Source organism: Fringilla coelebs, assembly GCF_963513975.1.
Source record: "Fringilla coelebs genome assembly, chromosome: 1".
NCBI lineage: Eukaryota > Metazoa > Chordata > Aves > Passeriformes > Fringillidae > Fringilla > Fringilla coelebs.
The window spans coordinates 48,593,277-48,606,150 of record NC_140028.1 but is presented as its reverse complement, the minus strand read 5'-3'; the positions used below and the strand labels follow the sequence as shown (position 1 = coordinate 48,606,150).

Here is a 12,874-nt window from a genome sequence, read left to right as displayed (position 1 = left end):
TATCTAGCCTTTTATTATTCAAAGGAAACTTAGTTTATGTAAATACAGACCAAGAATAGGAGGTATTGGGGAAGCCAAAACTACTTTCTGCAAGCAGTTTAGGTTTGAACTGTGCTTAGCTCTGTCCATGTTAACAAGACTCAAACCCAGCTGTACAGTGGGGTTTGAATCTAATATGGCCGCATGATTTTCTGTTCTCTTGCTCTCAAGTATTGGACTTAGCTTTAAAAAGTAGCAGGCGAATGGAATATCATTTCAGTTGTATATGGACTTTGACCTGTTCAGTTTGTCCAGAAAGAATTAATATTGTTCTGTTCATTTGAGATATCCCTCAAGATACTGTTTGCTAATATTGCAGAGTAATGCAGAACAAAGTAATGCAGCTAAAAGGATGCAAGTGGCTTTTCTTCTGGCAGTCAGGTCAGCAGAGTCAGTGACAGGAGCTGCTCTGTCTTGTGGTCTCCTTCCTGATGAAACAGTATAGTCCTTCTAAATCAGTAAAATTTAAACTACCTATTGGATAGTTTGATTGAAAATTGAGGTATATCTGGGACATCCATTTAATTGAAAAGTATTGTTATAACTTAACGTTGCATCTTTTGACCTGTGGGGGGAAGGGCCAAAACTCTGTGTTCTTCTTATGTTGTTTCCTGACACTTCAATCCTTGTGAGACAACTTGGATCTGCTGCTTTTCAACCAGTTATTTCCAATCCCTGTAAAGATAAATTAACAGTATAGCTACTTTCAGGATTTCTATAGCAAATATATAAGATATATAAGCAAGCTGTCAGCTTGCTTCCCCTTAGGCAGGATATTTCTTAATTGCCTTTACAAATGTTTATCTCTGAAGCTTATCCTTGAAATTAATTAATGAGCCATAATTAATGAATTAATGAGGCAAGTTTATGGACAAAAAATGGATAACAACAAATATAGTATCTGTAGTATCCAGTTGCAGAAAGTTTGTAAGCATACAAGCAGAAAATTACCCAACAGATAATTTTTAAACATATTTCACTTTGTGTGTTTAATATCTTCTTTAAATGATTCATTGTTTAGGTGGACATTTAATCCAGCTGTTCTCACCAAGGCCAACGTTGTCCGAAGTGGAGATGCTGCTCAAGGTGCAGAAGGAGGAACCTCTCAATTCCAAGTGGGAGACCTTGTTCAAGTATGTTACGACCTGGAGCGAATCAAGCTTCTTCAGAGAGGTCACGGAGAGTGGGCCGAGGCAATGCTTCCAGTGAGTAGCTGTGTGTTTGCATTCACAGCATGGTCAAGCTTGTGCAGTATTTCTAGTAATGTACCTGTACATTATTGGTATGTACCTGTGTTATTGTATTGTACCTGTACAGTATTGGTAATGTACCTGGAGGCTGCAGCAGTCTAAAAGGGATTTTCTTCTAAGTTTTCGTCAAACTCAGTGTAATACTTTATCAGGTGCAGTAGTCTGCTTACCACATGAAGCCTATATAAAAGTAGTAGTGATTGTGCTGTCAAACAATAGACTTCATAAAATTTATATAATATTAAAAATAAAATATTTAGAAATCTGAATGTTTTATTTGCATTTGATGTTTTCTTTAATTCAGACTTTAGGTAAAGTTGGTCGTGTTCAGCAGATCTATTCAGACAGTGACTTAAAGGTAGAGGTTTGTGGGACATCTTGGACCTATAATCCAGCAGCTGTCTCGAAGGTGGCATCAGCAGGATCTGCTATAAGTAATGCATCTGGTGGTAAGTTTGAAGAATAACTAGTAATATTGCCATATGTATGGCAAGTAATTGTGTTAATTAAAAAATTGTTATTAGGTATTTAATACATTGATTATATGCAAGGTTAATAATAGCCTTGGAGTTTGGGTAATTGAAGTTTTATGTGAGAAAGATAGGAAAAAATCTTGCAGTCAATATGGAGATGTTATATTGATCAGGTGCTTCTGTTTGGTCACGGTGCAGGTGTGTCTGGAGGTCTACTTTAAAGACTTCAGAATGATTGGGGGGGACATCGGATTGAAATAGGGACTGAGGCATGCAGAGTGTCACTGGCAGTAGCAAGCAGCCTCCTTGTTTAATAGGTGGTTTAAGATGGCAGGCAAGGGATCTGTTGCAGGTGGTTATTTATTATAACTCAGGATATTTATTTCTTAAAATTTGTCTTTAAATTTAGTCAGACATCCTGTGACTAATTACAGTGGGATTTTTTGGTCTCTATGTAATCACACTTCAATTTTGTTGAACATGCTGACATTCATATAATAACAAGGCAGAAAGACTGTCCAGCGTGTTTTGTGTTCTGTTGGCACTTTTCAATTGAAACTAGAATTTTTCCTTTTTTTAGTCATAGCTAGTTATTCTTTCCTCTTCACATATTTGCTTTAATGCCAAGAAAACTTTTTACATAGTTTTCTAGATTTTTTCCCTAAGGAGGCATAGATGCCGTGAGTTTTCTCAATAAAGAACCGAGTACAGTGGCCATAAAACTATCTAGAAGAGTAATACAACTTAGTCTTCCAAATCACAGAAGACCAGCTATTCCTAATGTTAGAAAGTCTGTAATAGCAATACATAAGTTCACATTTTTACCTTGTCCCACACTTTTATATTTTGCAGAAGAAAAGCTATTTTTGGTTCAACCATCTTTGTTTTGAAGTGTCTAATGTGGTAGTCTCCACTGCCTAAAGGGTACTAGGGTGCAGCTCTTATTTCAAACTCAGTCATTTTACAGCTGCTATTTTATGGTAGTTTGTGTATTACTATGTACATGGCCTTAGAAACAAAACAAATGTAGCTGGGTTTTTTTTTTTCTGTTCTTGTGTAATTAGAATTGTAATCTTAGTCGTCCTTTGGTTAACAATTACAGAGAGATTGTCCCAGCTATTGAAAAAATTATTTGAAACCCAAGAATCTGGAGATCTCAATGAAGAATTGGTTAAAGCTGCTGCCAATGGAGACGTTGCTAAAGTGGAAGACTTGCTAAAGAGGCCAGACGTAGATGTGAGTGTTTGGTTTTGGGAGTATCTCTTTTGTGGGGCCTCTAGTACTAAAGGAAGTGCAACTGTTCTGAATACTCCTTGCCAGTAGGTAGTGTGTCATCTTAGAAGTAATACAGCTAGTTCCAGTATCTCTTCTCCCATTTTTTGTCCTGTGAAATGTGTGTGGGCTTTGTGAACACAGAGCTGCACATACTTTCTTCCTGGACAGATTTTGTAGTCTTTTGTCTGCCATAAATTAAGATACTTTTCAGCCTCTGGCTGCCAGGGTTGGTGCAGAGAACCAAATGTTCACAATTACTGAAGGGTCTTCAAATTCTTCTTTTTTCAAGAGGGATAGAAGGAAGGAGGGTAGATTTTTCAGGATGTTTTTGCTGTTGTTGTGAGTTTGTTTTGTTTTATTAAAACTCACAAGGTAGATCATCTGATCTGTGCTCTGTCATATTTCTTTTACCAACTTGTCCAATACTGAAAAGTCTAAAAGAAAATGCTTAGTAATTATAGGATTCCATTTATAGAACATATTTTAAAGTTACAGTCTTTCTCACTACAGTAGTAGTAATGCTTGCAGATAAGAGTCTGAACTTCTTTGGTTCTCAACACTGATTTTTAACATAAGATTTTACAAAACATGGGGTTTTGTTCAGATTCTCTCCTGCTGTTGCCATAAATTTGGCAAGGAAGTTGCATCGTAGAGCAGAGGACAGGTATAAATCTGAGACTTGTTCTCAAAAATCTTGCCTTTGCAGGAGTCACCCAAAGATGAATGTTTTTAATTCAAGTATCAATAATGTTTGTTATAAATCCATTTCTTCCTCTTTCCTTCAGTCTAGCTAATACGGAAATGAAATAGAGAAGCCCTAGGTGATCTATATATGCTAAGAAGGCATCTTAAAATTGTTCATTTGATTCAGTGTTATGTGTGCTGTTGCTTTAAGTTTTCTACTGCTAAACAGCCTCACAGGTGTGTACGTGTGTGTCTTGAAACTCACCTGCAAGTGTTGGCATTTCAGGTGAATGGGCAATGTGCTGGACACACAGCTATGCAAGCTGCAAGCCAGAACGGCCATGTCGACATTTTGAAGTTGCTTCTTAAACAGAACGTGGATGTAGAAGCAGAGGTAACATAAAAATTTCGAAATATGCTTTGTGTGTCCTTAAACTTTGTTACATGCATAACAATTCTACTTGACTTGCCTTCTTTCTAAATGCTAGAATGTAAAACCACTTTTATTACTGTGATTGTGACTACTACTCCTATTAAATTAGACTCCTACTAACAGTATTATAAAGGGTCAATATCTAATTCTTTAACACTTCTTATTAAGTGAAATATAACAACTAATAGGATAGAGCTATGTAAGCCAGCATATGATGAAGCCCCTTCTTTCTTTCCTTTGGTTTCATTTCAGTGGTAGAATGCAATGGGAACTCTGCCTGTGGCATTGAGGGGAGAAAGATGTTTATAGATGCTGCATCTCCAACTTCAGATGCTTGCCATGCTTCTTATATATACAAAGTTGAGTTAGGAGAAATCTTTCAATTCTTAACTAAAACAAGTTTAAGCAGAAGGTAATAGCAGTATCTTTGGGCGGAAGCTACCAGCTCTGTGTCCAGTTTTTCAGTGCCTTTTTTTTAAACCTCACTAAAAATGGAAGTTTAGGTTTAAATCTCTTCTTTAGGTTTTTTAGAATAATTTTTGTGAGAATTACCTATCAGCATACTGTGATATTTGCATTTTGATTTCATTTTTACTTAATTATTTGCACAGAATGCACTCTGATATTGCAACCGTTTCTTGTTTTGCACAAGGCAAGAGGCACGAGAAGGATCTGTCAAATTTGATTTATTAAGAATAAAAACTGAAGACTAGTGGAATGCTGAGAAATTAATTGTGCACCCGGTTGTTGTTTGCATAACAGAAAAATAAATTCACATGTGGGCATTAGCATTATATTGTGTTTGATATACAGAAATTAAAGAATATTAAAACATTAATTGGAATTAAAATTATTTTATATTTACAGACACACCATTCATTTATAAAGCTTTCATGCTGGTTTAGATTGATGCAATACATACTTGCTGCAGTCTGATTTCTGTGAAATAACTTCACGTTAGAAGTAGTGCTTTCACTGCAGTACAAAGTAAATACTGGTAAAATTAGGTTACACTGCTTTTCATCTGTACTGTGGTGTTCAGAGCTGCCATGTTAGTCGAGTGGTGGACTGAAGGGAGGGTTAGAAGCATTAAAGAGGTAGGTAGAAGCACCACTTAAACAGTTTGAAGACAATGCACCTGGTAATCCGTTAGCACTAGAATTGTGAAGAGTTTCATGTTTGCTCAGGCTACAGAAGCATCATTATGCTAGCATAAAAAAATTGTCAGGGATTTTACTTGACTTTTAAAGCCATCTTCACTTAACTGTGTTGCTGAAGTGAGGATGGTTTTCCCACTTGATTATAATTGCCTTGGTTATTATAATATTAATAATTTTCATAATATTAGATTTGTATTTATAGCTTTCAAACTTTAAAAATATACGCTGTTTATCAATATTTTTATATAGATACATACATACATATATATATAATGTTTATAAACATAATTGTTTATAAAATGCAAAGGTCAGCAGAGCCATCCCATTAAGCAGAGAGCAAAACTAGTAGTAGTCCATTAACTTCACTGTTGTGGTCTGAGGAATGGAAGCAATGAATAAAAATCCTTACTTTCCTTGCTTTATAGCTAAGCTGGGTATTTTTACACTTAAAGTCATTACTTCAGACTATATACTTTCGTGATGACATTTTCTGGGAATATCCTCATTGTTGTCTCCTTTGTTTTTCTCTGATGTCTTAATGTAGATAAAGTGGCCTCTGTTTAAGTCAGAGAACAGTTGGTTATTGGCATAGCTCAAAAACCCTGATGTAGATATTGCATAGTAAGAATATGTAACCTTTTAGGCTGAAGGCCTTAATGGTTGTCAGTTATTATATTAACAGTATTATATTATACTGTCAGCATGTATAGAAATGTAGTGCTTTTTATATTTAGATTTATATCTAAATGTAAATGTAAGTCTTAAGGACAGATGATTTACTAGCTGCTAGCTTTTTTTAGATTAATTATTGCTATTGGGTAGGATTTAGTTTCTGAGATGATTTGTTTTGATGCTGAGCTAAAAAAAGGCCTGCATGATGCTGGACCTCTGCTCATTGAAGTAGGAATTCTGTACATTAAGACTTAATAAAATCAGGCGGCTGTGTCTCAGAATTGAAATATGGTAAAACTAAAACATTCAATAATTATATGGGGTTTCATCCATAAATATTTTGGTGTACTTTTCAGACTGCAAATATGAAAAGACAAATTATCATGCCTCTGTGAAACCAAGTGCTCTGTAAATACAAGTCTTGAGCAGTTTAGGACTATTGACACACTCTTGATAAATTTTGCCTCATAATGATCCTTTTAATCAGATGAAAAAAATAGAGAAGGTCCCCTTTCTGATCCTTTCCCCTTCCAAATTGGCAAACTTTGGCTTGTTTTGACTGTTGGTTCATGTTAGATGAGCCTGAGAAGGAATCCTGCAATCTGAGAAGGCAATTTGGTAGCGTGAGTTGATTTGGAAGCAATAAAAGTATCTTTTCAGAAAGCTGTTGAAGCTGCTATGTAGTGCCCTGACATTTTTGAAAACCATATCCATATTTTCAAAAAGATACATTTGATAATTAGGGGATAAGTCTTCTTCCACCATTTTAAATGCTGTAACTAGTCTCATTGTGCAAATACAGTTTATGCTAAGAGCTATTAATTTTTGCATAGGTTTAAAATATTTTAGAAATGTGCGATATATAATAAAAAGTACTTTGAAGATGTTGCTGAAGAAGCAAATTGATGAGAAACCTAAGCTCACTCAGGAGAGGCAGTGAGCCCTTGATCAGTCATGACTTTATTTTACAATTTTCAGTGTTTCTCTGTTTTCAAAATTTAATCCTACAAATGTATGGTTACATTCAACTATGCAGAAATACCCAGCTAGAAACTAGCTTATGGAAGTTATTTCATCCTGTAAACTTCCATTCTACTTCTGTCTTTTGTATACTGTCATTCATGCTGAAATCACTTGATTGATATTTTAAAATGTTTCATGTTGTACAGTCAACTTCTATGAATGTTAAAGTAGCCTAAACTTCAAATTTGACTTTCACATTTTGATTCTCGATTTGTGTGAAACTGAAACAAACTGAATCAGAGTTTTAATGCTGTGAATCATCAACACAGAATCAGAACTTCTAGTTAATGTCAGCATCAGTCAAAAATTTCTTTTGGAAAAGGTTTATTAAGTGAAAACCAAGACAGATAATAAATTCTAATAAATACTAACCTAATTACATGAACAAGAAAATACTCATGTCTTGCTCTATGGTTTGGAATTCGTAACACTTCCCAGGTTACAGGAAGAAGTACCCTGGGATATTAAGTGTACTACTGTTTGGGCATTGGTTTTCATCTGTGGGGTTTTTTGGTTCTTTTGTTTTGGGTATTTTCTTAACAGTGGTTGTTTTGTAGTAGCAACCCAAATGAAGCCATTTGAGTTTGATTAACAAACCACACAAAGATTCAGGGCAATAGTTATATATGATATAGAATATCATATGTTTTAGAGCATGTGTCTTTATATATGAAGTGATTCTTCATCCTCTATTGCTGCAGTTTGAGCAGTTATTTAATTGGGTATTTTAATGGTGTCGTGGTAGTCTCATTTTTCTCATTACATCAAATATAGACAGTTGTTATTTGAAGTAATTTTCTTGTTTAAGTTCAAAGGAAATGTGAAATATACCAGGTTAAATGAATGTTTCCACTTCAGGACAAGGATGGAGACAGGGCTGTCCATCATGCAGCCTTTGGTGACGAGGGTGCTGTGATTGAGGTTTTGCACCGAGGCAGCGCAGATCTGAATGCTCGCAACAAGCGCAGGCAGACTCCGCTCCATATTGCTGTCAACAAAGGTCATCTGCAAGTTGTCAAGACTTTACTGGACTTTGGCTGCCACCCCAGTCTCCAGGTATAGTAAATTTTAATGGAGGGTCACTTTTCAGCTACTGAATTGTGTGATTTGCTGCATGTAGGTGATAGAAAAATTATGGTAAATGGGATTGAAAGGAACAGAGATTGTAAAGTTCTCTGTCTCAACCTTTACCCCACCATGTGATCAACTGTAACAAAAATGCTGTTCAGTCTGTTTGTTTTCTTGACAGCTGGATTGACACCTGGTTTGTTCTATAGTTGATGCTAATTGGTATTTTCGTAGTTTGTAGTTATTTCTAATTGTTAACTTTCCTTCCTGATTAGTTACTCCTGTATTGAACCCACAACTCTGTAGAGTTTAGCAGGCCGACAAGACTGTGGAATGTTTTGTTAAAAGAAGCCTTTTATTTTTTTTCCCAAAATAGATTTATCATTGATAGAGCTCTTTAGTCTGATTCACTTTCAAATATTCAGCTTTTTATCTAGAAAGCGCTCATGTGTAGGATCTCAAGTACCATAATTTCACAGGGAATTTCATTGTAATGAAGGTGATGGAAGCAATAGCATAAGTGCAATGTCCTGTTTAGAAGGTGGAGTGGAAATGTGCTGTCAGGTAACCAGGTGTCCCACTGCTGAATGCAGCTGCATGAACTGCATTAGTAAAACAAATGAGAATGGATAAGTTTGAAGAGATTGGCATCAGAAAAAGCTGTAGTGGCCTTGGCAAATCAAGATATTCAGTAACAAGACATTGCCTCCTTGCTTTGTCATGTCAATGATCAGATTTTTTTTGGGGCTGTATATCCACATTAAAGAAGATATATAAAAACTTTTTTTAAATTAATGAGCATTGTGATTGTTTATTTATCTCTTTCTACGTGACTTTTAAGGTACTGTCTTGATCTTGCTGAGGTTGAGCTGTTACATCCTTCCAGATCCTGTTTGGTGTTTCTTGAACAATAGGTATAATAAGCAGTCTGATGTGCTGAGACCAGTGAAAGGGTGATTGTGAGTCACACAGGAACCATGAGTAGCCAAAGTGGATTTGCCTGAGTCTAAATTACAGAATTTTGTTTCAGTTGAAAAAGTCAGTAGAATGGTGCAAGGATGTTCCATCTGGAAAATATAATTGGCTATTGAAAAAAATGAAGTTTCAGCTTCAGCACGTGTGCTGAGGAACTGCGATGTGCAAATGTGAGTAGGTGATTGATTTTGTCAATGAAAGCACAGGGGATTAAGACTGAGGCACGACTGGAATTTAACTGGCCAGCACTCTACTACTGTGGCCACTTCACTCTGTAAACAGAAATGTATATTAGTTTGTAAACGGGAAATATGATCATTTAAACCAAATAAAAGCTACATTATTTAGTTCTGGCAAATTGGTTCACACTGGTTCAAGTGCCATATTCTGGCACTTTTTGTTTGGCAGGTTTTGATTCTCACTGTAGAGATCTGTTTTCGTACTAGTGTATTGCTAAAATGTTCAGTTTCTGTGTTAGCTTGCAGTTGAGTCAGTGTTGGTGACAAGAGACTTCCTGACTTACATGGTGCAAGAATTTTACTGGAAGCATAAATCTGGAGATTTTGTCTATGTAGCTGCAAATAAGCTTAAATGGATGTGTGTTTTCTTGCTGTTAGTCTAGGGCATTTCTCTTCAATCCAACCATTTGAGTCCTTGAATAAGTAATGTACAAAATGCTTCTAGGAGTAAAAAGTATTTTTTCCTTATTTGGGATACTTGAAAAATAAAACATTAAGCTAAAAGTATAAATTCTTTGCCTGTTCAATTATGCTGTCAAGTATTATCATGTACCTTTTGTAATATAATCTTGTATTAACCATAACAACTTAAAAGCTTTATGGCATTTGCTTTTGCTTCATGGAAAATTATATGCTTCAGTTAAAACAACGGATATGCCTACTTTTAGTACCTGGACTGCATTTTATTTTGATTTGACTATGCTTTAATTTCACATCATCTTGGTATTGTCTTCTACATGGTTAATTGCTGGCTAAACTTAGCATTTATTACTCAAAATTCCATGCCTCCTTCTGCCTGTCTAGTCTTCCCTCTGTCACATTAGTTTTTGTTGCTGTCCTGTTATTCATAAATTGTGATTTGGGCATCCAACTCCCTCTGGATGGGCAGCATAGAGAAGTCATTATCTACCCCAGTGTCTTCAGTACTGTGGGGTACAAAGCATAGTTCTGGCAGTAGTGTCTGTACAATGGTAAAGCTCAGGGTGAGGCTTCCCACTGAAGCATTTGCAAAACTGGAGCAAGATGAGAAGCAGCTTGCTCTGAACTCTGCAATATAGCAGCACTCAGGTCTGGAAGAGCTGTTTTGTGTTTATGCAGTCAGTTTTCCGAGCGATATTTTAACATCTTTTTTAATGTGGATACATGCAAAAATTGATGTAAACTATTTCTGGTTTTAGGATTCTGAAGGAGACACTCCACTTCACGATGCAATAAGTAAAAAGCGTGATGATATCCTTGCTGTACTCTTAGAAGCTGGAGCAGATGTTACTATCACCAACAACAATGGGTTTAATGCTCTTCATCATGCTGCACTAAGAGGCAACCCTAGGTACAGATTTCTTTTTAAAGATTGTTTTTTATTGTATGTAAAAGGAAAATCAGTACATGTGAGGGTAGAACTATGGTATTCTTTCAGAAGATCCTTAAATCTGCATGTAGTTGTGTTTCTTGAATATTGGCGTTGCTTAGCTATGCATCTTTCTAATGTTTGGAAGCCCTTACTAGAATGAAGCTAGGAGTCTGCTCAGTTTAATGCCTGGATCCAGATAACTCCAAATTCCTGAGAAATTTCCTGTCATGGCAATAAAATTTTGCCAATAGAAGTTTTGACAAATATGTTAGTAAGATCTTGAAGATGAAATTGTGACATAGGATAAAAGTATTAAAAATACTGCTATGTTTCCCTTCTTGAGTATTGAAATTGATAAAGGAATTGGAGGTTTTTAGAAATACTTATTTGTGGATAATTATTAAGTAAACCATACAGTTCTAAAGCACTCAGGATTATTGCATTAGATTATTTTTGAAACAGTTAATTATATTTTCATAGAAGTATATCTAGAAGGAATTTTGTGTTTCAGCTTTTATATGGCAGCTCAACTGAAAAAATTAATTTTAAAGCATAGTTCGTTTTATACTAACTGCATTCTATATGTCTTCATTCCATTTTCAGTTAAGGTAGCTCTTGAAAAATCCTTCATAAATAGAACTTAGAAGAAAAGTTGTGTTGCTGATTCCTTATTACATTGTGGATAAATGGTATTTTTCGAAGCTGTCATGCCAACAAGACTTCAATAATACTTTATCCTCGGGTAGAGTATTTAGTATAGTTTACACAAAAGAAGAAATGTGCGTGTTTCCTTGTTTACTAGTAAATTTGGCTTTTCAGTTGAGAGAGGTTGGAAAAATAAGGCTGTAAATTTGTATAAATTCCACCCATTATTAATATATGGGATTAAAATCTAGGTTAGTCTCTTAGAACATAGCTATCAAGATTGATGGTTAAAAAGTAAACATAATTAATTATCTATGTTTGTGGAATGGAATAATTTCATGAGGTAAAAGTAGTGGCTGGAAATGTTGATAGGATGAATAAATGTTTACCATTTTCTACAGTACTCATAAAAGGTCTTTATGAGAGCATGTCAAGGACCAAGTGAAGGGAGCTTATTTTTGGCATTCAGAAGACAATTCTTCCAAGTCTCATTTGCTAACTTCTTCCTCTAAAGTGAATTCTTCCTACTTATATAACAGCATTAGCCTGGAGCACTCTTTCCTGTCTCAGTTACCCTGGTGGGGTATTTTTTTTTTCTGCAGTGCTTTTCCTCAGCTGTTGTGGTAGTTGGTTTGTGTGACCATAATCTCAAGATGAGATGTAGGGAAAGTATATTGGGGAAAAAAAATGTTTTTCATAGGCATGTGCTGAAGATTTTTCTGTGAGTGAATATTTTAGGAGTGACAGACCATTCATTTCATGGAGGGATCCGAGTTGTAGTTCAGACTGGATCAGTTTGATGGTTGGCAGAATGTGAAGTGTAGTGCAATTTTAACCAGAATCCTTCCTCCCTTACAAAAGTTTTTATTGAAGTATTGGAAAATGTTTCCAGTATTAGTGATTTTAATGCTGTGTGGGTTCCTTCCATGCAAGGGGTTTCACTAGTATCTGAAACAGATATTAAATATTCTTTTTTGGTTGCAGTTCCATCTGAGCACTTCTCAGGCATGCGGAAAAGGTCTCCCATCACAGAAGGACTAGTTTCATCTAAAATATCTAATGCTCATAGCTTAGATATTTTACCCATTAGCCTGAGAAGAAATAATTGAAAGTGAAACCAAAATAAATCTATTTTGATTTCTCCCCCGGCCAAAAATTGTCATAATAGTTTCATTCATCTAGGAGTTGAATTTTATATTCCTCAAGACTTCAGTGGTACTCCTTTGTTTCACTGCTGATTTTGTAGTTCTGCCACTTGCCTGTTTCTGAATGAAACCAAAGTTTTTGTAGTTCTGCCACTTTGTTTTTCTAATCTGATACAGAACAACAGCTATTACTGATCTGTTAAATGCACTAAGCACAAGCTCTTTAAAACACTGTTAAAAATAACTACTGTGGGTCACAGACAATATGTAATAGGTTCTGCTTGAAACCTTACTTTAAGACCTATCTTTCCTCATCTAAGCTTCCCTGCTCCACCTAAACGGGAGTTTTTGTTCAGGATGTGGTGCCTTATATTAATACTATGTATTAAATCCTCCTTATATTCAAATGTATCTATATATTATGTAATTTCTTTATTATTTT

The 12,874-nt window shown here is 35.5% G+C and overlaps 1 protein-coding gene across 2 annotated transcripts in view; it reads left to right on the top strand.

The window, feature by feature from the left end:
• The window catches only part of MIB1 (MIB E3 ubiquitin protein ligase 1), a 78,064-nt gene that overhangs the window by 23,415 nt on the left and 41,775 nt on the right, over window positions 1–12,874 (top strand). For both annotated transcript variants that reach the window (XM_084218407.1, XM_084218406.1), the window contains exons 7-12: window positions 1,061–1,244; window positions 1,594–1,738; window positions 2,865–2,998; window positions 4,008–4,115; window positions 7,868–8,065; window positions 10,470–10,621. In XM_084218407.1, coding sequence (XP_084074533.1) covers window positions 1,061–1,244; window positions 1,594–1,738; window positions 2,865–2,998; window positions 4,008–4,115; window positions 7,868–8,065; window positions 10,470–10,621 — 921 coding nt within the window. The remainder of the gene's footprint in view (window positions 1–1,060; window positions 1,245–1,593; window positions 1,739–2,864; window positions 2,999–4,007; window positions 4,116–7,867; window positions 8,066–10,469; window positions 10,622–12,874) is intronic.